The sequence below is a fragment of the Crocuta crocuta genome, unplaced genomic scaffold, assembly GCF_008692635.1.
Source record: "Crocuta crocuta isolate KB4526 unplaced genomic scaffold, BGI_CrCroc_1.0 scaffold64, whole genome shotgun sequence".
Classification (NCBI taxonomy): Eukaryota; Metazoa; Chordata; class Mammalia; order Carnivora; family Hyaenidae; genus Crocuta; species Crocuta crocuta.
In genome coordinates, this window is record NW_027530640.1 from 10,255,332 (window position 1) to 10,282,100 (window position 26,769).

The following is a 26,769-nucleotide window of genomic DNA, read 5'->3' on the forward strand; positions in this document are numbered from 1 at the left end:
CATTCCCACCAACAGTGTAGGAGGGTGCCCGTTTCTCCACATCCTCGCCAGCATCTAGAGTTCTCTGATTTGCTCATTTTAGCCACTCTGACTGGCGTGACGTGGTATCTCAGTGTGGTTTTGATTTGTATTTCCCTGATGAGGAGGGATGCTGAGCATCGTTTCATGTGTCTGTTGGCCATCTGGACGTCCTCTTTGGAGAAGTGTCTGTTCATATCTTCTGCTCATTTCTTCGCTGGGTTGTTTGTTTTTTGGGTGTGGAGTTTGGTGAGTTCCTTATAGATTTTGGATATTAACCCTTTATCTGATATGTCATTTGCAACTATCTTTTCCCATTCCGTTGTTGCCTATTAGTTTTGTGGGTTGTTTCCTTTGCTGTGCAGAAGCTTTTAATCTTGATGAGGTCCCAATCGTTTACTCTTGCTCTTGATTCCCTTACTTTTGGGGATGAAGACACCATTTTCTAGATGGTGGAACTTTGGGAGATTTTTTTCCTGCCTCCTTACATGGCTGTGAAATTTCTAATTTTCTATATTAAATATGTAAACTTCATAAGCGGGAAAACCATGTAAAATAAAAACTATGGCATCAAAAACCAAAATCTATGTTTTAAGAAAGTTCCCTTATAGGATATTCAAAACCTGTATAAATCACACAGACTTGTAAAATCCAACCTTATTACTTCTTACAAACCAGCAGAAATTACCGCACCAAACTAAGGTTCTAGGTTAAACAGACTCTGAAAGTGGTAGCAGTAATAGCTGCTACTGTGTGGTAGGACCTCTGATGAGGGTTTATACATGTTATTTCATTCAATCCTTGTAACAACCTCAGGTGGTAGATATTATTTCCATTTTACAAATTACGGAACTGGCATTTCAAAAGGTATTTACATATAGCTGTGAGAGGGCAGGTCTGGGGTTTAAATCTTGGCCTAACTCTAGACCGTGTGTCATTTCTCATAAATCCCTGTATAATTTATACCTAACCCTAACGATGACCTTGATAAAAGTATTCCCAAACAGGCCTTGGTCTGTATTCTGAGGACCACTTAGTATGTAAGACCGAGCAAGCAAGAATGGAGAGGGATGAGATCTTGTCAAGTTCATTTGCTAAGATATTCTCAACACCTAACAAAGTGCTTGGCATATAACAAGCACTTAAAAAATACTTGTTGGGAGGAGGGAGGGCGAAAGGAACAAAAGGGGATTTCCTTTGATATCTCATAATTCCATGGACTCTAGTAATTCCTGAGGGGCAGAAACCAACAAAGGCTTAGTCATTCTTGCTCCTTTCCTTACTTCTACTACTCTGACAAAATAAAACAAAACATGAGCCCTATATATCCTTCAATTTTCAAGGTCAACCCAAGAGCCCTCCTCCTCAGCCCAACCACCTCAGACTTGAACTTTCAGAACATGTGTTAGTTGCACATCTTTTTAGCCCCTTCCACTTCTGCTTGTCATCTGTTACCATGGACGTCCTATTCCTCCAAAAAGAACATGATCCACTCAAGAGCAGATATTTGTTCAATCATTCACTCATTCATTCGCTCATTCATTCATTCAACATACATGTATCAAACAGTCCCTGTATGGCAAGCATTGTGCTGGCAAATACCAGAGGACACAATGATGAATACGTTATGGCTCTGACCTCATGGAGCTCAGTCCAGTGAGAAGAGACACAAGTAAACCAACAATTATGAAATGTGTTAAATACGAAAAAAGAGGGTTCAGCTTAAAGAGTTCTTAAGCAGAGATTCCTGCACCCTGACCTGTATGCAGAATGAATAGTACACAGGAACCCCTATTTGCCACTAGGGAGAAGAGAATCCATCGTCTTCCTCAGACTGATTCATCATGGTTAAGAACCACAGATCTAAATTGAGATCTGGAGAAGGAGTCATAGTTATTTAGAAAAGGGAAGAATCAATATTCCAGGCAAAGACAGTAGTAGTGTATTTAAAGGTTTGGAAGCAAGAAAGAAGAGGACCTATTTGAGCCCCCAAGAAGCTGAGTGCAGCAGAAGCACAGTAAAGAGAGGAATGGGGAGATGAGGCCAGAGATAGAAGCAGTCTGGATGAATGGAAGGCCCTGTGGTCCATGCCAAGGAATTCAATGCATCCCAAGAGCAATGGAAAACCCCTGACAGATTTTTTTTTCTTTCAGTTATCAGGTTATGTTAACAAGAGCTCAGACCAAGACCAAAATATTGATTCAAAGGATACTCTATGCTGGTTCACATGGTGGATTGATTAAGCCAATTATTTTCTTTTAGTTTTTAGTATTATATAAATCTTAATTTAACTATGATCATTTCTGAAAATGATCTGCATTTAAACATGGCTTTCATGAGATAGGTCTTTTTTAAATTTTATTTAAAACCAAGTTAGTTAACATATAGTGTAGTAATGCTCATCCCAAAAAGTGCCCTCCTTAATGCCCATTACCCATTTGGCCCATCCCCCAATCCAACACCCCTCCAGCAAACCTCAGTTCGTTCTCTGTATTTAAGAGTCCCTTAAGGTTTGCCTCCCTCTCTGTTTTAATCTTATTTTTTCTTCTCTTCACCTGTGTTCATCTGTTTTGTTTCTTAAAGTCCACATATGAGTGAAACCACATGATATTTACCTTTCTCTGACTGACTTATCTCACTTAGCATTATATACTCTAGGTCCATCCACGTTATTGCAAATGGCAAAAGTGATTGCCATATTATTTTTTGATGGCTGAGTAATACTCCACTGTGTATATATACCACATCGTTGTTATACATTCATCAGTTGATGGACATTTGGGCTCTTTCCATAATTTGGCTATTGTTGATAGCACTGCTATAAACACTGGGGTGCATATGCCCCTTCAAGAGCCCCTGACAGATTTTAAGCAGGTGAAGGATGCATCAGACTGATATTCTGGAAAGTTGCTATAACTATAGTGTACAGAACAGGATGGGGTTGAAGGAACAAAATAGGAGGCAGGTTGACTAGTACCAAAGCTGCTGCAGGAAATTAGGTGAAAGATGAGAAGTGACTGGGACTAAAGGAGTAGATCTTAAACTTCTTTAAATCCTCAGGCTGTACCATAGGACCTTGTAACTAGACATCTCCAAGAACCACAGAGAGCCCAGGAAAGCAAGCAACCCCACATCTCTATCTGGCCAAGTGATGATGGGCATTAATATCCTGAGCCCATACAGTCTTTAAAAACTTGGTTCCTTTAACACTGTAAGATGGGTTTGTTTTTAATGTACTTGATGACACACAGGGAGCCATATAGAATGCAAATACTCTAGGTACACAGAAACCATAGTAAAGGGCAAAAATAGAGAAAAAAACTGACTAGCCTATTTTGGTAAAATTAGCTTCCTGAGGGATGGAGGTGCAAGACAGGGAGGAAGCAGCGGAATCTCAAGTATTCCCTATTTACAAGACAAGATGGGCAGAACACAGCACTGCTGGCCTCTCTAATCACTGTGCTAAAGGAGTGCTAGAGTTTGAGTGACAGCCCATCTCAGACCTTCTCGCAAGCTGGCTGCCTCTCAACACTCTCCTGTGGGCACTCAGACCTCACAGTCACATTTATTACAAGTTATTCTGTGAAGGACACAGTCAAGGAGTAGGGTTAATATCTGGGACATTTGGGCAATATGAACTCAGAGGACAAAAAAATAAAAACACTTTAAGCCTGAGTTAAAAGATCATAATCACACCACTCAAGTCAGAGGAATGTCACGAGTATTTCTTTTTCATTTTGGCCTTTAAACATGCTGATAGAAATGGACTTAACAAGAGTCAGCTGGTAAAATTAACAACTCAAACAATAGATGTTGGTGAAGATGCGGACAAAGGGGAACCCTTTTGCACTGCTGGTAGGAATGCAAACTGGTGCAGCCACTCTGGAAAACAGTTTGGAGGTCCCTCAAAAAAGTAAAAATAGAACTACGCTATGACCCAGCAATTGTACTACTAGGTATTTATTCAAAAGATACAAGTGTGCTGTTTCATAGGGGCACATGCACCCCAATGTTTATAGCAGTGCTATCAACAATAGCCAAAGTAGAAAGAGCCCAAATGTTCATTGATGGATGAATGGATAAAGAAGATGTGGTATAAAGATACAATGGAATATTACATGGTGAAAAAAAAGAATGAAACCTTGTCATTTAAAATAACACGGATGGAACTAGAGTGTATTATGCTAAGCAAAATCAGTCAGTCGGAGAAAGACAAGTATCATATAATTTCACTCATGTGGAATTTAAAAAACAAAACAGATGAACATCGGGGAAAGGAAGGAAAAATAAGATAACATAGAAGGAAGCAAACTGTAAAAGACTCTTAAATACAGAGAACAAACTGAGAGTTGATGGAGGGAGGAGAGTGGGGGGAGGGGTAAAGGGGTGATGGGCATTAAGGAGGACAATAGTTGGGATGAGCACTAGATGTCATATGTAAGTGATGAATCACTAAATTCTACTCCTGAAATCATTATTACACTATATGTTAACTAACTTGGATTTAAATTAAAAAGTAAAATAAACAAAATAAAATAATCTAAACTTTTGGAAGGGAATAAAAAGAGTCAGCTGGGACTTTTCATGATTGAGTTTACAAATTTTGAAGCTGAACCTGATAATTAGAACAAAATTTTACAATATTACGTTTCATATACGTTTACCAAGGTTTAAGCCAAATCAAGGGGCCTCAAAAAATACACAAATCTCCCATAAAGCATAAGCTGGTTCAACTGTTCTAAGAAATGCAGATTTGTGGCATGTGTCTCAAGTCTTCAACATGTGCACACACCTACCCTAGGGGTCTATTCTAAGAAAATAATCATAGCGTAAATAAAGATTAAGAGGCAAAGATATCCAGGCACCTGGGTGGCTCAGCTGGTTGAGTGTCTGACTTTGGCTCAGGTCATTATCTCATAGTTTGTGCGTTCAAGCCCTGCATCAGGCTCTGTGCTGAAAGCTCAGAGCCTGGAGCCTGCTTCAGATTCTGTCTCCTCTTCTCTCTGCCCCTCCCTCACTCATGCTCTGTCTCTTTCTCTCTCTCAAACAATAATAAATGTTAAAAAAAATTTTTTTTAAGAGGCAAAGATATCCATCATAGTATTACTTATACCAGCAAAATATTAGAAAGAATTAGAATTTCTAACCAAAAAGGAAATGGATTTTCGACTCGGATATATATGATGGAATCTTACAAAGCCACAGTGAAATGATGATGTTGATGTGATTTCACTGATGTGAAAATATACTAACCATATGCCACTAGTTTGATTAAGCAAATTTTCACTGAGCACCTACTGCACGGAAGATCCAGGTAGGCAGTGGGGAAACAGCACTGAATTAAGGTAGAGTTCTTAACTGACTGACTAGAGTAATCAGATACTGAGGAAATAATGAGATAAGCAGTGATACTAAAGACAAGTATGACATTTGGTATCACAAGAGTAAATAACAAAAGAATTTAACCTAATCCAAAGGGATCATGGGGAAAGCCTACCTGAGGAAGTGTTGCTTAAGCAGTAATGAAAGATGAATGGGAGTTAGGCAGGCAAAGAGGCAGGGGGAAGAACATCCCAGGAAGATGAACTGTAATTTTTTAAAGTATACATATTACATCAACTTTGTATACACAAAATGACTCGTTTATATTAAAATTTTATTTTGGTGGGTTCTTAAAATTCTTTTTTTTTTTTTTAGAGAGAGAGAGAGACAGCACAAACAAGGAAGAGGGACAGAGGGAGAGTGAGAATCTCAAGCAGGCTTCATGTTCAGCACAGAGCTGGACGTGGGGCTCAATCCCACAACCCCAGGTTCATGACCTGAGCCAAAATCAGGAGTCAAATGCTCAAGTGACTGAGGCACCAGCACCCCTATATTAAAACTTTATTTTGTATCTGTATATATTTATAAATATAAAATCTGAAAGGATATAAACTATAATCTTATCTAGATGACATATTACATGAAATTTTTTTCCGCTTGTCCACATTCTCTATTTTTTTCTGCAATAAACATATATGAATAGTGTTTGAATAGGTAGATGGGTGAGTGGGTGGAAAGATAGACAGATATGGCTGGCTGGATGGATGGAAGGATGGACAGTAACCAGATTCAACAGAAGACTTGAGCTGGGCATCACATTAGACTTTTCTTCTTGATTTTTTCCTCCCTTCAATGGCTAGAATCCAAGATCTACTCCAGAAGCATTCAGATTCTGTTTCTAAAATCACCTTGTTCTTGCTGAGGAACTTCCACTACTCCAGAGGTAATTTTATTAGCAACAAGTAGAGGCAACATTACAATTCATCACAATTCCACACAGATTTCCTCTCTTAACATTGGACTTTCCAAACCACACACACACAAGAGAACATGACTGGCAGAGCTACTTAGCAAAGCTGCAACCAAATAACTATTGCAAACAAAATGAATTATTATTTTAAAAAATTTGTAAACATTTATTCTATTTTTGAGAGACAAGACTGCAAGTAGGGGAGGCGTAGAGAGAGAGGAAGACACAGAAGCTGAAGTGGGCTCCAGGCTCTGAGCTGTCAGCACTGAGCCTGACACAGGGCTCTAACTCACAAACCGTGAGATCATGACCTGAGCCGAAGTCAGATGCTTAACTGACTGAGGCACCCAGGCCCCCTATTTAAAAAAAAAAAAAAAATAGACGGATGAATGAGAGAGGTAAATAAAGGCATAAAAACCTAGTTCAAACTACAGTTTAAAACTACTCCAAAGAGCATGCGGCTTAAAACTTCCAGGTAGTGAAATTCACTCGTTTTCACAGCTACATTTTCCAGGCTGCTAATTTCTGACCCAAGGCTCAGAGTGATGGAAGAGTGGCTTGATCTGCTTACCTGAGGCACAGCTTCTTCACACGATAAGTCAAGGAGAGTTCATGTTGTGAGGAACTTTCAACACACAAGTGCTAAGTCATCCCCAACTAGAACCATTCTTGCCCAGGAAAGGCCACATACTGTATTAGGAGAAGGGTAAGAGCCTACTCAGCAAAAAAAAGATGCCTGCATTCAACCATTCTTAGCAAGCCCACTTTCATTCTTTTTAAGCTTCATTTATTTACTGTCTCCTAAATATCACACCCTGTGGTTGGCTCTGAGGATGCAGCAGTGACAAGACATGGCCCTCAAATGCCCAAAGCTCATAATCAACTGTGGAGACACTTCATTCATTCATTTAAAAAACATTTGACTCTGGTTGTGTACCAGGTGCTTAGGATACGATAGCAAAAGGGTCCAACAAGAAGACTTTCGTCTTCAAGGAGTCTAGTAAGGAGAGACAGGTTAAAAAAACAAACCACATCAACAACCAACAACAGGATTTTCAGATAGGGATAAACATTAGGAGAAAAATATGTACTCAAGTTATGGGACAGAAAGGGACTGAGTGGGGAACCATGGCACGGGTGCTCAGAGGCGGTCCCTCTGAGGAGACACGTGAGCTGTAATCTGTAGGATGAGAGGCACCATTACATATGAGGTCACAGCACAGCACTGCAGATGCCAGGAAACAAACAGGAACACAGAGTGATATTGACCACACTCACAAGCCGCACTGAGTACTTGGGGAACATGGAGAAGGGACACCTGACCCAGCCTGAGGGTCTCAGGAGTCCCAGTTAGTCTTCAGTCAGCAGGGGAGGTACTGTGAGTGACTACAGACAGGAAGCTCTGAGGGTTTCAAGGATTCAGTCTCACATGGGAAATGGTTGGGTAGGGTTACTGGGAACGTACAGAAAACAGGAACCCTCTAGAAAGTTGGTAAAGGTGCCAGATGGTGAAAATTCCTGTCTTACTCTCCCCTCCAAGCCCCGCCATCACTTCTCCCAAATCTCTTCCACCCTCCTGTAAAGTCTCAAGGAGGTTTGTAGACCTTGCCTGGTAGGAATGGTCAGAGAAGGACAAGCTGGTCCAGCAATGGGCCAGGTATCAAGAAGCTAAGCTCCACTCATTTATTATGTGGTCTTGGGCAAGTCTCTCCCTTTTTGTCAGCCTCAGTGTTTCCTATCTGCAAAATGAAAGATCAGAGGCCTGGGGATAAGCCCAAGAGCCTATACTTCCAAAAGCTCCCCTACATGATTATGATGCATGCTGAAGTGTGAGAAACTAATCAACTCTATGGTTCTACCTTATTTGTCCTCATAGTAGACAAGGGGCTGCATGCCTGGCTGGTTCCATCAAGTCGTCCATGGTGCAAAACATAGCATCTGATATACTGAAGCTCCTTACAGTGAGCGACTTAGCATTCTCTCTCCTCCCTCCCCTCATGCTACCACCCAAAATATTCTCTCAGTGGGGCTGGAGCCCCATAATCATGGGTCATTGTTAGCCCCTTGCCGTACCTGTGAACATCGCACAGAAGTAGGGGCTGCAGGCTGCCAGGACCACTCGGTGGGCTTCTATCTCGACATCTTCTGCCACAATCATCACGTCACACAACAGCTGTTTACTGTAAAACACCAGTGAAGGGACACCATGGGTCAAAACACCAACACCCAACCCCAGGCATACAAGGATATTTTTTCTCCCACCCAGATTCCACGGCAAGGGGATGAACTATCGACTCTTCCAAGTCCCTGATAAGCTGGGCATTCATGCTTTCCTAAGGTGCAAAGAGAGACCCAGCTACTCTGGAGTTGCAAATTCAGGGCTCTTTTATTTGTCTTCACATCTCTGCTCCTCAGCTCCCTCAGCTCCTTCAGCTCTGACTGAAACAGAGGGACAGCAACTCAGAGAGCAATGCGAAAATCCTAGGGCTGTCGGTCAAGGGACTGAGTGAATGTCAAGGAGCATGAGCATGCCACTGAGATATGCCACCAGAGAAAACAACCAGTAACAATTACACAAGGGACCTAATACCTATGAAACACTGGTAAGAGGCCAGCCAGTTCAGGAAGACTCAAATATTAATTTTCCCACGCAGATTTAACATTATCACCAAGAAGGCTGCTCACTAAAGACCCTGTGCAAGCTCCAGTCACTATAATTATTAAGGATACTGTAACTACCTTACAAACTAACTACTTGTTTGTCATCCCCACTACACTGTGAGCTATGAAAGGAACTTATTTACTGTTATATCCTAAATACCTGGCTGAAAGTCTAGCCTAATGAAAGCCCTAAATTTTTACTGAAATAGATAAATAGTTTCAATAAACTTTGAAATAGACCACACTCATAGACCCTACGGGCTACTTTGAAGGACAGAAAGGATGCCACAAGATGTCAATCCAAGAATTTTTCCTCCACCAGCCTTCTGATACTCATCACTTATTGAGTTATATATGCTAGGCACTGTTCTAAGCACTTTTTTTTTTTAATACATATTACTTCATTCAATCCTCTCTAAAACCCCACAAGGTATGGTTATTACTATGTTCTATATTACAAAAAAGGAAACTGAGGTCCACAGAAGTAACTTTTTCAAAGATAACACAAAAATGGAGTGGTGGAAAAAGGATTTTTCCCATCTTCCAGAACCCATCTTCCTAAAGTCTATGGCATCCTGGTCACCACTAATCCCTCCTTTAGACTGAAGCACTAGATGTGGGAGGGAAGACAGGACAAACACATGTCAACCATGATCCACTGGCAGTAATTACTCAGCACACAATACTGGATTGATAAGTCTGAATCATGACTGGGATCCAGTTGATAGGGATGAGGTGAATAGAATGAGTCTGCCATTGGGGTGCCTGGGTGGCTCAGTCGGTTGAGCGTCCGACTTCAGCTTAAGTCATGATCTCACAGTTCATGGTCTCGTGCCCAGCGTGGGGCTCTGTGCTGACAGCTCAGAGCTTGGAGCCTGCTTCGGATTCTGTATTTCACTCTGTCTCTTTGCTCCTTCCCTGCTCATACTCTGTCTCTCTATCAAATATAAACAAAGATTTAAAAAAAAATTTTTTTAAATATTTTTTATTTATTTCTAGGAGAGAGAGAGAGACAGCATGAGCAGGGGAGGGTCAGAGAGAGAGGGAGATACAGACTATGAAATAGGCTTCAGGCTCTGAGCTGGCAGTCAGCACAGAGCCCGACGCAGGGCTCGAACCCACAAACCGCGAGATCATGACCTAAGCGAAAGTCGGACGCTTAACCGACTAAGCCACCCAGGCGCCCCTAAAAAAATTTTTTTTAATGAGTCTACCACGATTGATCGATGGGAGATAAGCTACCTATTTGCCATCCCTGGTGTGACATATTAAACCTTTGCCAATTATTTAGACATTAGTCCAGGACTGCCTATCAGAGAAAATAGAATCATAAAGCCTGAGAAGACTGGAGCTGTAAATGCCCTTCATCTAGTCTATGAACCTGAGAGAGGTGGTCCAAAGCCACAAAAGGGTGAGTCTTGAATCTAGTTCTGACTCTGGATTTGGTACCATAAGGCCCCATTATTGGCTCACACTTAGAAAAAAAAAATTAGAAGATTAGTTAGCCCCAATACTAAAAGGTGATGAGGAAAGTTTCAGCCTATGGAAAAAAGTCCCTGTGAGGGGGCTGCAGGGAAGAGTGACACCTCTGAGTGCCAAGAGGCAAAACCTGGGAATGGGCCCTCATGCTACAGTGGACATCAGACCCTGCGGACAAATTTTATCAGAATAAGCCAGCTCAGCTGGAAAGAGAACTGGCTCAGCACCTAACTGGCTATGAGAACATGGACAAAGGATCTTACCAGTTTTCTCATCTTTCTAAGCTACCTCAGGACATCTATCATGGCGGCCAAATGAGATTACAGATACCACCTGAGAATAGGCTAGTTTTTAATTTGGACAAAAGGATTGTAAAAACGTAGTCACAACCTCAACAGACTCATCTTGGACATTTTCACTTCGCTTTCATTAACTACTTTAGGGAGAAAATGGAGTTATCACTACTCTTTAAAAGTGCAAGTAATTTATCAACTATACTTCAATTAAAAAGAACTGACCAAAAAAGTACAATTTTGTTGTTGTTTTTGTAACCAGTATTTTAATAAGGAAAGCAAAACAGATGGGTCAGAAATGCTGAGCAAATGCTGAGCCAGGTACTGAAAAAGGCAAATGTCGGAATGGGGTATTTTGCTGAAACCCAGAGGAGCTGATAGTTCAGGAACAAAAGCAAAGAGACAAGAAGGAATGAGGTTTAAAGGTGGAGAATCCAGTTAAGCAAATGCATGAGAACAGTTCTGATGGGCTGGAAATGTATCTCAAGGCTGGAGGAATCTGGGAAGGTGACCAAGAGAAACTCATCCAAAACTCAATGTAGGCTTTCCCTGGGAATGGTAAAGCCTGTCTGCACACCAGAGACATCTCTGTGTATCCATTCTGTATAGAAAAGAGAACCAGCAGCTCTAAAGCACTGCATGGCTCACAAGCATTTCTAATTCCATTTACTAGAAATCCTATAGGATTCTTTTTTTCTGAGCTGTCACACACAACTCCAAAGAACAACCTTAAGAAAAGAAAAATAGGGCTATATGCTTTTGATAGCTATTATTAGGAAGGAGCTCAGGGTCTAGAATCAAATGGACCAGGGTTCATGGCCCCTGGGTATCAGAAATCAGATGTGTTGTAAACAAGATAAAGAATAGTGCTAATAGTAAATATTCAGTAAATGTTAATATTTCCTTCTTTTTCCCATAAAACATTTCATTTAGGGTTAGCAGTTAAGTTAACCTTGCTAAGGTTAAATGTGAGCTGCATATCAGACATCTACATGGGTTTTATCAAGTAGGCAAATGTATTCATAAGTCTTAATTTCAAAGATGGGAGATGGTTAAGAGGTTGGAAGGGAGAGAAAGAGCCAGCTAAAGAAACAAGAAAGTAACCAGTGAAACAGGAGGAAAACCCAAAAATTACGGTGTCTGAGAAGCATAGTGAAGAGATGGTTACAAAAAGTAGGGAATGACCAACTATACCAAATAAGTAAGATAATTAGGGTGGCTAGATAGGGCAAGTAGGCAAATGAAATAGAAAATGAAAATGAAATAGAATATGAAAATGAAAGACATGCAAATTGGAAAGGAAGAAATAAAACAATATTCACAGATAACATGATCTTGTATATAGAAAATAGTCTAAGAAATCCACTAAAAATACATTAAAACAAATAAATGAGTTTAAGAAGGTTACAGGGGTGCCTGGGTGGCTCAGTTGGTTGAGCATTCGATTTGTGATTTCAACTCAAGCTCTGTCCTGAACATGGAGCCTTCTTAAGATTCTCTCTCTCCCTCTGCCCTTCTCCCAGCTTGTGTGCTCACGCGCTCTCTCTCGCTCTAACTCTCTCTCGCTCTCAAATAAAAAAGAAGGTTGTAAAATACAAGATCCACATACAAATCAACTGTATTTCTATACACATGCAACGAACAACCAAAAAATGGTATTTATCAAATGATATCATGTATCATTTGATGCCAAAATAGCATCAAAAATAATAAATATTAAATAATAAATTTAACAAAAGAAGCGTGAAACCTATCCTCTAAAACTATAAAACTCAGTGTTCATGGATTGAAAGACTTAATATTGTTAAGGTGGCAATACTCCCCCAGGAGCGCCTGAGTGGCTCACTCGGTTGAGCATCCAACTTCAGCTCAGGTCATGATCTCACGATTTCACAGTTCATGAGTTTAAGCCCCGCATCAGGCTCACTGCTGTCAGTGCAGAGCCCACTTCAGATCCTCTGTCCCCTCTCTCTCTTTCCCTCCCACTTTTCAAAAATAAAAGCAAATAAACATTTTTTTTAAAAGATGGCAATACTCCCCCAAATTGTTCCACAGATTCAACTCAATTTCTATCAAACTCTCAGAAGGCTTCTTTGCAGAAACTGACAAGTTGAAACTAAAATTCATATGGAAATGCAAGGGACTTAGAATGGCCAAAACAATCTTGAAAAAGAAGAATAAGGTGAAGGACTCATGGTCCCCAGTTTCAAAACTTCCTACAAAGCTAAAGACAGCAGATTAATAATATAAGCATAGATATATAGATCAATAGAATAGAGAATCCAGAAATATATCCTCACATTCACAATTCATTAAAAAGAAACTTTTTATCATTTATTTTTTAAATGTTTTTTATTGATGTACAGCTGACATATAATATTATATTAGCTTTAGGAGTACAATATAGTGATTTGGCAATTCAATATTCCACAATTCTCACCATGATAAGGGTAGCTACCATCTGGCACCATACTGTGTTATTATAATATTATTGATGTTATTCCCTTTCATCTCCATGATTTATTTATTTTATAAACAGAAGTTTGTACCTCTTAATTCCCTTTTTCTATTTTGTCCATTCCACCCTTTTACTCTAGCAACCACCAGTTTGGTCTCTGAATTTACGAGTCTGTGTCTGTATTTTTGTTTGTTCATCAATGGTTGGGTTTGTTTGTTTGTTTGTTTAGATTCCACATATATGTGAAATTATATGGTGTTTCTCTTTCTCTGTCAGATTTATTTCACTTAACATAATACCGTCTAGGTCCATCCATGTTGTCACGAATGGTAAGATCTCTTTTTTACGGCGGACTAATATTCCATATATATATGACACACACATACATAATGGAATACACACATACACACACACACATCTTCATCCATTCATCTATCAATGGACACTTAGGTTGTTTCCATATCTTTACTATTGTAAATACTGCTAGAGTAAATACAGGGGTACATATATATTTTCAAATCAGTGTTTCCATTTTCTTTGGGTAAATATCAGTAGTGGAATTATTGGGTTTTATAGTATTTCTATTTTTTTAAGTTTATTTATTCATTTTGAGACAGAGACAGTGCAAGTGGGGGGAGGGGCAGAGAAAGAAGGCGAGAGAATCCCATGCAGGCCCTACTCTGCCAGCACTGAGACTGATGTGGGACTCAAGCCTACAAAGCCATAAGATCTTGACCTGAGCTGAAACAAAGAGTTCAACACTTAACCGAATGAGCCACCCAGGTGCCCCTGTGATATTTCTATTTTTAAAGTTTTGAGGAATCTCCATACTCTTTTCCACAGTGGTCACACTGATTTCTGTTTCTAGTAACAATGTATGGAGGATTCTTTTTCTCTACATCGTTACTAATACTTGTTATTTGTTGTCTTTTTGATAGGAGTCATTTTGACAGGTATAAGGGGATATCTCATTGTGGTTTTGAATTACATTTCCCTGAAGATGAGTGAAGTTGAGCATCTTTTCATGTATCTGTTGGCCACGTGTATGTCTTCATTGGAAAAATATATATTCAGATCATTTGCCCCTTTTTAATCAGATGATTTGTTTCCTGGTGTTAAGTTGTAGAAGTTCTTTATATCTTTTGGATATAAATCCCTTATCAGATAAATCATTTGCAAATATCTTCTCCCACTCAGTAGGGTGTCTTTTTGTTTTGTTGTTGATTTCCTTTGCTACACAAAACAGTCAACTTATTTTTGATAAGGGTGCCAATATATTCAAGTGGGGGGAAAAATAGTCCTTCCAACAAATGGTGCTAAGATAACTGGAAATCCATATACAAAAAAAGAAAGGACCCTTACTTCACATCATATAAAAAAATTAACTTGGAATAGATCAAAAAACTAAATATAAGAGCTAAAACTATAAAACTCTAAGAGGAAAACATAGGGGTATATCTTCATGACTTCAGATCAGGCAATGGTTTGTTACACAGGACACCAAACCACAAACAACAAAAGAAAAATAAAAACCAAATAAATCAGACATCAAAATTTACAACTTTTGTGCTTCCAAAGACAACATCAGGATATCAAAAAGTGAAAAAACAACCCAAACAAGGAAAGAAAAGAGACTTGCATCTGAAATATATAAACAACTTGAATCCTTTTAACTCAATAATAGAAATATGACTCAATTTCAAAATGGGCAAAGGATCTAAATATACATTTCTCCAACTAAGATATAGAAATGCTCAATGATCATGTAAAAAGATGCTCAACATCATTAATGATTAGAGAAATACAAATCAAAACCACAATGAGATATCACTTTACAGACACCAGAATGGCTGTAATCAAAAACACAGGAAATAACAAGCATTGGCAAGGATATAAACAAACTGGAACCTTCATACACTGCTGATAGAAATGTAAAATGGTATAGTGCTTTGGAAAACAGTCTGACAGTTCCTCCAAAAGTTAAACATGTAGTTATCATATGACCTAGCAACCCACTCTTAGGTATATACTCAAAAGAAATGAGAACATGCATCCAGACAAAAATGTATACATGAAAGTTCATAGCAGCATTTTACTCAAAGCAGCCAAATGGTCTCAGTATTACATTCACACAATGCAGTATTACTCAGCAATAAAAAGGAATGAAATGCTGAGACAGACTATAACATGGATGAACCCTGAAAACATTATGCTAAGAAAGAAGTCACAAAAGACTTATTACATATTTCCAAAATAAGCAAATCTATGGAGACAGAAAGTAGTTTAATGGGGTAAGAGGTAGGGAAAATAGTGGGATTACAGCTAACATACACAAGATTTTTTTTTTGGAAGAGATGATGAAAATGTTTTTTAAAATTAGCTGTTAGTTGCACAACTCTGAGACTATACTACAAGCCATTAAATTGACACTTTAAATATAGCATATGAATTATATCTTTAAGTTTTTAAAATTCATTTATTTTGAGAGAGAGAGAGAGTCTGTGTGTATGAGGCAGAGGCAGAGAGAGAGAATCTCAAGCAGGCTCCACACTGTCAGCATGGAGCCCAACGTGGGGCTCAAGGTCATGAACTGTGAGATTATGACCTGAGCCAAAATCAAACACTGGACACTCAACCAAATGAGCCACTCAGGCACCCCCATCACATGAATTATATTTTAATAAAGCTGTTATCAAAAAAAAGAAAAACAGCAATGTACTAAGATGGTTCATTACTATTAATAAAGGCATAGTGGCAGATCATTTAAAAAAAAAAAAAGGATGAGGGCAGAGAAATTTTAGGGATGGTGAAAGGGGACGTTAAAACTGTCAAAACGGGATAGAAGACTCTCTCCTTTTAAGGAATGATCTGGGGTACTACTTCCAAAAGGACCATATCTCAACTTGGTGGCCAGATGGGAATCAGGAACCAAAGAGCCATTAGGACTCTGCTGCCCAGAAGCAGCTGCTGGTCTCCCCAGAGCAGAGGGATAAAAGGCAAAAGAAGAGAAAGACTAGTTAGTTACCATGACAACAGCCCATTCTCTACCATGGAAGTAAAAAGAATAGGAAACTCATGAATTGTGTGATTCATAAATTGCATAGAACATGTGTACGTGAACTAAAATAGCTTAAAATTGACAGAGGAAAAATGTGAAAAGAGTGTAAGAAATAACCCCAGGTCGCTGGAATATTACATAACATTTCATTAGCTTAGTCCCTGGATGGCAAGATGCTTTACCAGGCCTTCATCAAAACAAAGTATGCCGCCCTCCAGTTCACATTAAACTCACCCAGATCAGTAAAGCATCTCTTCAGGCTCCCTTTCTCTCCCTTACTCACCCATTTCACTCCAGTTTTAAAAATTAGCCATATCTTTAATGCCTTAGAAAAAATTTTTTAAATTTAAGGTTTATTTATTTATTTTGAGAGGGGCTTGGGGAAGAGCAGAGAAAGAAAGGAAGAGAGAGAATCCCAAGAAGACTCCATGCCCAGCACAGAGCCCAAAGTGGGGCTCAATCCTATGACTGCAAGACTGCAACCTGTGCCGATTAACAAGAGTCAGACGCTCAACCAACTGAGCCACTAGGTGCCCCAGAAATTAAAAGAATTCAAAGTCATGAAATACCTTAGAGTTTGATATAATCTTTAAACACTAGTAGAATGCAAGCTTCATTGAGAACAGAAGTTTGACTCTCTTATCTACTGCCATATCTCTGTAACTGAGCTCCACACCACCACCACCACCACCACCATCATCATCATCATAGCCAGTAGTCACAAAATATTCATTATGTGCCAGGTCCTAAAAACAATATATAAGGAATAGGTATTATTATTATGCTACATGCTGTTGAAATCATTAATTATACTTTTGTAGAATTAATTCTATAGAAATAGAATAATTCTATAGAATTCTGTAGAAATTATGAATGTGCACAAGCATTTAACAACAGTAATAAATGTGCTATCCCTGTTCTAAGCATCTTACTTAGTAATCCCCTTAACCAGCCAGCAACCCTGGAACCCTGGAATTAGCCTCATTTTATGTTTGACAAAAGTGAGGGCAGGGACATTAATCAACTTGTATAGGGTCACAGAACTGTACAAACAGAGCCAAGATGTGAAACCAGACTGCCTGCCTCCATGATTGTGGTTGTGACCACTATGCCATATTGCTCCAAACATAACCACTGCACAAGTGCTATTTACATAAGAGATTGGAATACTTAAAATATCTAACAACAAGGAACTAGGTTTTTCAAAACTTAACCAAAAATACAGAAAATAATTCATCCACTTAAAATAATATTGTAGAATAGTTCTAACACAGAAAAACTTGTTCAATACAGGGGCACCTTGCTGGCTCAATCCATAGAGCATGCAACTCTTGATCACCAGATCATAAGTTCGAGCCCCAAACATGGTGCAGAGTTCACCAAAAATCAAAATAAAAATTTAAGGGGAAAAAAGGAAAACTTGTTTAATATAATGTTAAGAGAAAAAATCTGATTGAGATATACATTTTAAAGAAAAATATTCTCCCATATGTTAACAATGGTAACTACTGGGTATTAAAATTATAAATGATTTTTTGCTCATATTTATTTTCTAAATGATCTAGAATATATTCCTTTTCAAAAAAAAGAAAATTAAAAATGGAATTTTTTAAAATTAAAAGAAAAACAAAAGGGAAATCTATCCCTAAATCTGCACTAAAAATTTCCTGACAAAACATATACAGATTGTGCTCCATTTGGGAAAAAAAAATGAAAAAAGGAAGAATAAGATTGTAATGGTTAATCTTAAGTATCAAATTAAATGAGCTAAGGGATGCCCTAAGATCTGAGAAAATATTATTTCTGTGGATTCTGTGACCTTTGAGAATGGTATCCTCTCAATAATGTCTTCATATGTAAAACAGGATTTTCCTGTTTTCTTCTAGGAGTGGTATGGTTTTAGGTCTTACTTCCAAGTCTTTCAGTCCACTTCATGCCAACTTCTGTGAGGAGGATAAGATACAGGTCTGATTATATTATTTTTCATGTGGCTGTCTAGTTTTCCTAACACCATTTCCTGAAGAGACTACCTTTCTCCATTAAGTATTCTTAGCTTCTTTTTCAAATATTAGTTGATACATATGTGGGTTTATTTCTGGGCTCTCAATTCTGTTCACTGGTCTGTGTTTGTATCATACTGTTTTGATTACTATAACTGTGTGATATAGTTTGAAATCAGAAATTGTGGTATCTTCAGCTTTGCTTTTCCTTTATAAGACTGTTTTGGCTATTCAGGATTGTTTTTGGCTCCTTTCAACTATAGAACTTTTTTTTCAATTTCTACAAAAAATGGCATTGGAATTTTTACACAGGTTGCAATGAATTTATAGATGGCTTTGGGTATTATGGACATTAATAATATTAGCTCTTCCAATCCATAAAACTGAGAGATCTTTCCATTTATTTTAGTCTTCTTCAATCTCTTTCAACAATATGTAACAGTTCTCAGTGTACACATCCCTCTATTCCTTGGCTAACTTCCTAAATACTTTACTGTTTTTGATGCTACTGGAAATTGAATTGTTTTCTTTCTCTTTCAGATAGTTCACTATTAGCATATAGAAATGCAAGTGATTTTAATAAGTTGATTTTGTATCCTGCAACTTTACCAAATTTGTTTATCAGTTCTAAAGTTTTTTGGTGGTGTCTTTTGGTTTTTCTATAAATAGGATCTTGTTATCTGCAGAGACAATTTTACTTCTTCCTTTCTTATACGGATGTCCACCACTTTGACTAACTGCTCTGTCCAGGACTTCCAGTTTTTGTTCGGTAGGAACCTTGTCTTGTTTCTGACCTTGGAAGAAAAGCTTTCAACCTTATGTCATGGAGTGTGATGGCAGCTGGAGATGTGTCATATACGGTCATATGTCATATGTTGAGGTATGTTCCTTCTATATCCAATCTGTTGGGAGTTTTTATCATAAAAGGATATTGAATTTTGTCAAATACTCTATGCATCTATTGAGAGGATCATATGATTTTTATCCTTTATTAATGTGGTGTATCTGCACCCCAGAGATATATCCCTCCTGATCATGATATATGATCCTTTTAATGAACTGTTGAATTCAGTTTGCTAGTATATTGTTGAGAATTTTTACATCAATATTCGCCAGGAATACTGGCCTGTAATTTTCTTATCTTGTAGTGTCTTTATCTGGCTTTGGTATCAAGGTAATGTTGGCCTTGTTAAAATGAGTTTGTGAGTGCTCTCTCCTCATCAATGTTTTGGAAGAATTGAGAAGGACTGGCATTAATTCTTCTTTGAATATTTGGTAGAATTCACCAGTGAAACCATCTGGCCATGGGCTTTTTTTTTTTTATTGGGAGATTTTTGACTACTGATTCAATCTCCTTAATCATTACTGGTCTGTTCAGATTTTCTATTTCTTAATGATTCAGGCTTGGTAAATGGTGTATTTCAAGGATTTTATCCATTTCTTCTAGATTATAAAATTTGTTGGCATAGAATTGTTCATAGTGGCCTCTTATAATCATTTGTATTTCCACGGTATCAAGCTGTGATGTCTCCTCTGTCATTTATAATTTTGCATCTTCTCTCATTTTTTCCTTGGTTAGTCTAGCTAAAGTTATGTTTACCTTTTCAAAAGCCAGTTCTCACTTTCAATGATTTTTGTTCTGTTGTCTTTCTAGTTTCATTTATCTATGCTCTAATCTTCAATATTTATTTCATTCCTTCTGATAACTTCAGGCTTAGTTTGTTTTTCTAATTGTTTGAAATGTAAAGTTAGGTTGTTTACCTGGAGGCCTGGAGTCTTAAATCAGACAGAGGACACAAGCCATAATGAAGAGAACTAAATGAGGAATGTCACTACTATCTACGGAAAACAACACAAATTCCTTAGAGACAAGAGAATCGGACCCACAAGCATGAACATCAGCACTGCCCACTGCCTAAAACAACTTGTGGGCAGAGCTTCCACGAAATCTGTCAGGAGGCCTAATAAAAATTGAGCAGTAGTTCATAAGACTAATCTAATTTAACTTGGTTTTGAACACCAAAGACTGGGCCCTACAGAAAAGGGAAATGAGGAAACAAATAAAGAATAATATAGGATTTTTGTTTAAAAGTAGTTCAACCCCTGGAGTGCCTGGGTAGCTCAGTCGGTTAGGCATCTGACTCTTGATTTTGGTTCAGGTCATGATACCACAGTTCATGGGATTGGGTGCCGTGTCGGGCTCTGCACTGACCATACAATGCCTGCTTGAGATTCTCTCTCTCCCTCTCTCTCTGCCCCTTTTATGCTCATGTTCACTCTCTCTCTCAAAATAAATAAACTAAAAAAAATAAATAAATAAAAGTAGTTGAGCCCCCTACTCAACAAACATATCGTTAGCTATGTGTGCTTGTTTTACTTATGCTATTTTTCTCTGCCTGGAAGACTTGCCCCAATCCCACCACTTTTCATTTCTTTAACTTTTAACTTGTCTTTCAAACTTTAGCTCAAGCATTATCCCTTTAGAAAGTGTTATCCAAAAAAAAAGAAAAGAAAGTGTTCTCCAAAGTTGGAGTATGACATATTTGCTTTCATAGTACCCTTTCAGAAACAAATGATTATTGCACTTCTATCAACTGACAGGCAACTGATGCATTCCTCATTCATAACACCTATTTTTTATTATATGAAAATTATTTTCATTGAACTATTTACATTTTTTTATGCTACCCATCCTAGAGCCTAGTCAGTGCCTCTGGGCATCTTTGGTAAATGCCTTGAAGCTCCCATGAAGTACCAGATGCTAGAAATCAAAACAATTCAGAAGGTGCCCCTGCCCTCAAGGAGCTCACAAACAAGAGAGAAAAGAGGAGATTAGCAATTATAGCTCACAATAGGGTGAAGGATGCTGTAAATAATGCCTTGGGCAAAGGAACCTTCTGAATTCTCCAGTGGGGAGGAGACTGGGTGTACAGCCTTTGTAGAGAAAAACATGTTCAGTGTCCCAAATCTGTTTTGCAGCAAGCTCACCAAATGTACATATCGGCCTTATGAATAGCCTGCATACCACTCACCATTAGCCAGCCTACAGGGGATGAGCACATTTGCATTTCATTTATTTCTTTACACAGTTAAATTACATTGAAGAAGCTAGATATTTTTCCACCTACATAGCTTTCTTAACAAGCTAAGTTCAGACCAAGGAATGAGGGAGGGAGGCCAAAAGAAAATGTGTAGTACCCACAATCTTTAATCTGCAACTATGTGTAGGTATTGCAATCAGTCTATTATTAGTCGTTAAGCAGCTGGTTTGGTTAGAAACCAAGTTTATGAACAGAACTGCTATAACCATAAAAAAAATTATTCCCCTGTGATTGAGGAGTACAATGAAAAGTGTTAAATAAATACAAGGGAAAGAGAGTACTTTCTGAAAGCCAATCTGCCTTGACTGCAGTTTAAAGGAGAAGCCAAGTGACTAAGAGTAGGTGGGGGAAGAGTCAGAATTCACTAGGTGGTGGTGACTTCTGTTCTCAGTCCCTGATGACGCTCACTCAACAAGCTCTTTCCAAAAGGGCACAGGCAAAATGGGAAAAGTACCTCCGCAGTTCATTCATCACCTTGAACGCCTTCCCCATGTGGGCAGAGTTGACAGTGATGATCCTCTGGTTCTTCTCATCATCCCCAGCCTGAACCGGGGGCTGGGAGCCCAGCTTGAGGCTGTGAACAGGAAGAGAGTGGGAGGGGAAAGAGAGGATCACATGTTGGTAAATCCATTCACCCAGCTGCCACAACTCTGTGCATTTGTCCACCCACCAGAAGCCTCTTTGTCAGCTTGTTTGCTTCATCACAGACCCAGAATGGAAAGAAAATGCATTGGGTCAGCCATTCCTGCAGGACCTTCCAGTGCAAAGTACATTCCTCTGGTGGAAGCTGGGTCCTCGCTCAGCTACCACCAGCACCTATACAACTTTGTGGAAAATCCTTATCCTCCATCCCCCATGCCCTAAAGGGGTGGAGGAGACGGAGGGAGACTAAGTGACCACTCACTTCACAGGGAAATTTGTTTGCTCAACAAAAATTTAATGGAGCCTACCGTGTGCCAGGCACTGTATTTAAATTTAAGGAAGTGGCACCTAGGTGGCTCAGTCAATTAAGCATCCCACTTAAGCTAAGGTCATGATCTCATGGTTTGTGAGTTCGGCCTGGCATGGAGCTCTGTACTGATAGCTCAGAGCCTGGAGACTGCTTGGGATTCTGTGTCTCCTCCTCTCTCTTCTCCCCCACTTGTGCTGCTCCCTCCCTCCCTCCCTCTCTTTCTCTCTCTCTCTCTCTCTCACACACAGACACACACAAATAAATGTTAAAAAAATTTTAAGGGAAACACAACAACAAACAAGGCACAGACATTATTCTTACAAAGCTTAGAGTTCAGTGTAGGAGAAAGCCAGTAAACACCTAAACATCATATCTTATGTATCATGACTAGACAGAAGTGCAGAGGATAGGCAACTACTCCAGGGCTGGCAGGATGAGGGGAAACTTGCCACAAGCTGAGGGAGAGTGGAAATTCCAAGAAAGAGCAAAAATAAGCAAGGCAAAAAGGAAGATGGAGAATATCCCAGCAAACGAAAGAGTACATACACAAAGACCTGGAGGAAAAGAGTCAAGTGAGCTCAGTAAAACTGGGAGAGTCTCAAGAGCAAAGGCTAAAAGACTCAGGAGTCCTGTTAAGTGTTATATTAGCAAAGCTAAGGAGCTTGGATTTTACTGTGAGACAATGAGAAGCCATTAAAGGCAGAGGGAAGTGGGAAAGGAACAGGTAAACACATCTGCCCTTGAGAAAGATCACATTGGGTGTGGTATGGAGAACAATGGCACAGGAGTGAAAACTTTTGGGAAACCATAATCCTGTGGAAAGACAAAGGACCGTCATCATTATGAAAAGAAGAGCTATACATGTGGGCTAAGTGAGCAAGTGGTAACTCGCAAGAGTCATTCATAACCTCAAAGTCCTCTATACAGAAGACAAAACACTCATATCCCTATGGATGCCAAGTAGATGCCCAACTACTCCTAAACAATATCTCTCAGCTTTATGGGCGGGGAGGGAAAAATTATCAAAAGAATGGTCAAGGAGTGTCTGGGTGGCTCAGTCAGGTAAGCATCTGACTTTAGCCCAGGTCATGATCTCACAGCTCATGGGTTCAAGCTCTGCTTGGGGCTCTGTGCTGACAGCTCAGAGCCTAGAGCCTGCTTTGGATTCTGTGTCTCCATCTCTCTCTGCCCCTCCCCTGCTCAATCTCTCTCTCTCTCTCTCTTTCTCTCTCTAAATAAATAACCATTAAAAAAATTGTTTTAAAGAATGGTAAAAAAAAAAAAAAAGACTTCTTTTTCCAGACTAATGAAACTTTTCAGCTCCAAGGTCAAGTCCAGGACCTTGGAGTTACCTCTGTTCTGGTAGGAAAACAGGACCTTCACCACCTGTGTAGATTTGGAGACTCACAGTTCACTCCAACTCTCCAACTCTAGTTTAAAGACAGTTTACTTTGCCTTTGCCTGGTGTGCTTCCTTCCATGCGACCATCTAGACTTGCAAACTGGCTTGAGAAAGGGGCTTCTTTGGTTAAGGGAATGTTCCAGGAACCTGATAATCTTTACAGATCTTACAGTGAAATCTGCAACTAGTGGAACATTCAAATTACAACCACCATGCAAGACCTACACTTTGTCTGACCATCACAGACTCCTCCCTTGGCTTCCATTCTCCACCTACAGTTCAGCATGCAAATGCAGGCCACAGTCATCTGACTTTTGGGACTGTTTGGATTCTGGGGGCAAAGAAGTAAGCTGATCAGGCACAGAAGATAAATATCAACAGATACACAAATGCAGATGATTAGAGTTATATGTTTAAGGAGGTAAAGAAAATCTCAAAACAGAAGATATGATCAAGGTAGAAAGCACCCAGTAAAGGCAAAAAACTTCATGTAAGAACTCCCACAAGCATCATTTCTTTTAAAGTCAGTGTTTTTCCCTAATCCAAGGCCGGAAGATCTTAATTTCTATTTTCTCCTAAAAGTTTAACATTTTTGCTTTTTTTTTTTAAAGTTCATTTATTTGACAGAGAGAACATGTGAGCAGGGGAAACGCAGAGAGAGAGGGAGACAGAGGATCCCAAGCAGACTCCTCACTGTCAGCATGTAGCCCAACATGGGGCTTGATCTCATGAACGGTGAGATCACGACCTGAGCAGAGGATCAAGAGTCTGATACTTAATCCACCCAGGTGCCCTACATTTTTGCTTTTGATTAATGGCCCTTATTTTATCTGATGTTGATTTTTATGTCCTCTTGTGAAATACGGATCTAATTTTTTCCATATATTCCTCTTATTGAATAATTATTTTTCCCACTTACCTGTCATGCCACCTTAGGTCATGTCAAAGTTCCAAATATAAGGATCTATTCCTGGACTCTCTAAGCTATTCCACTGGTCGGTTTATCTGTCCCTATGCCAGTACCACATTGTTTTTGTAACTTCATTATAAGGCTTGATACCTGAAAGGGCAAATCCTCAATCCAATTATCATGCTTCAAATGTGTCTTGACTATTCTACTTTCTTTATTCTTTCACACAAATTTTAGTATCAGCTTGTTATGTTCCATGAAACATTCTGATGAGATTTTGATAACAACTGCAATGAATTTATAGATCAATTAGGATAGAACTGACATCTTTCTGATATTATGTCTTCTGATCCATGAACATGGAATATCTCTCTCCATTTATTTAATATTCTTTAATGTCAAACTTTTATATTTTTCTATATGAAGACCTTATACATTTGATTATACTTACTAGGTACTTTAAGGCTGTTGTTGCTGTTTTACAGCAACACTCTGATTGCTATGGTTTATAAAATGCAATTGATTTTTGCAAATTACTATCCAGCCACCATACAAAATGTTGCTATTATTTTTATATTTGTCTGAAGAGTCGATTAAGTGTTCTATGTAAATCATCAAATTAACCTGCATATAATGCCAGAGGGTTTTTCCCCCGCTCCTTTCCAATTCTTAGATGTCTAATTTAAAAAATTTTTTTAATGTTTTATTTATTTCTGAGAAAGAGAGAGGGAGAGAGAGAGAGAGCACGTGAGAAGGGGAGGGTCAGAGAGAGAGGGAGATACAGAATCTGAAGCAGGCTCCAGGCTCTGAGCTAGCTGTCAGCACAGAGCCCGACATGGGGCTCGAACCCACGAACTGTGACATCATGACCTGAGTCGAAGTCAGATGCTTAACCAACTGAGCCACCCAGGCGCCCCTAACTTTTTTTTAAAGAAATTTTGCACTGGCTAGGATGGCCACACAATGTTGAATACAAAATGTTTTAATAAATATTCTTGTCATCTTCCTGATTTTAAAGACGATGTTTCTAATGTTTCCCTACTGTGCATGTTTGTTATAAAATTTTTATAGATGACCTGCATCAAATTAAGAAAACTCCCTTGCATTTTATTGTTTTTTTTAATCATAAAGTTATACCAAATTTTCTCATATTTTTTTATCATATATTTTTTGGAATCTAATGAGCTGATCATATCGATTTTTCCCTTTAACCTGTTAATGTGGCAAATGATAATATATTTTCTAAAACTAAACCATATTTGCATTCCTGGGATAAATCTAGAAACTGTAACAAGACTGCATATTCACCATAAATGCTATTTACGAATTGTAAAGAGACTTAAAAGACAAGAAGAAAAATATATAATATGGTATTGATCACAGAACCACTAATGGGTTTTGACAGGGAACTAATAAGATTAGAGCTCTTAAAAGCCCAGTGGACAGACAGTATCAGTTCCATTTCACATATATGGAGATGTAAAACAAACATGGCCATTTTGGAAGCAATGACAACAATATCCAGCATGACTAATGAACAGGAAGCCTTGGTCTTCCTTGTTGTGTTGGCTTTTTCACTTTCCAGCCTGTCAAAATGGTCCAATAATGCAACCCTGTTAATACAATGTTGTGTTTACCAAAGGTCTCAAACACAGATTGCCTATTCAAAGGATTAAAGTTCAACAAAATGCAATTCATACCAAAGCCTCCCTGAAAGAACAAGTGACTTGGTAATGCCCACTGGGCTGGTTCTGGAAATGACATCTGGTTTTCCCACTATATCTGGAGCCCTTCCCACCCTTGATACAGGGGCAAGGCTTGACATCAGACAGATCCTAAGGTCTCTCTCTTTCATCCCCTGCTCTGCACCTCTGTGATGACTTGGGAATTCTGAAATAAAGCCTAGATCTCTGGCTTCTGGAGGGTACAAGCTTCATGGCAACTCAGTGACCCTTCAAGGAAGAGGAAAGTAAGGAAAGAGAGCAGCTGAGGGCTCAGTGAAGTTAAGAATCTTGTATAAGATCACACAGATAATAAGTTGCAGAGATGGAAGCTGAGTTCAGGTGTCAGCCAAAGCTATTTTCACGGGAGTCTACACCCTCCAGCAGGTAGGGCATACATATATGTGCGCGTGCGCACACACACA

General features: G+C 39.0%; 1 protein-coding gene across 5 annotated transcripts in view; it reads right to left on the bottom strand.

Annotated features, from left to right (window-relative positions):
* KLHL3 (kelch like family member 3) overlaps positions 1-26,769 on the bottom strand; it is a 121,193-nt gene that overhangs the window by 82,688 nt on the left and 11,736 nt on the right. For 2 of the 5 annotated variants that reach the window (XM_077768684.1, XM_077768685.1), the window contains exons 2-3: positions 21,835-21,934; positions 8,384-8,490 (exon numbers count right to left, since the gene is read on the bottom strand). In XM_077768684.1, the coding sequence (XP_077624810.1) occupies positions 8,384-8,490; positions 21,835-21,896 (169 nt within the window). In that variant the 5' untranslated portion in view covers positions 21,897-21,934. Of the gene's footprint in view, positions 1-8,383; positions 8,491-21,814; positions 21,935-26,769 lie in introns of those variants that run through there. The other 3 variants (XM_077768688.1, XM_077768689.1, XM_077768686.1) reach the window with 2 other exon arrangements.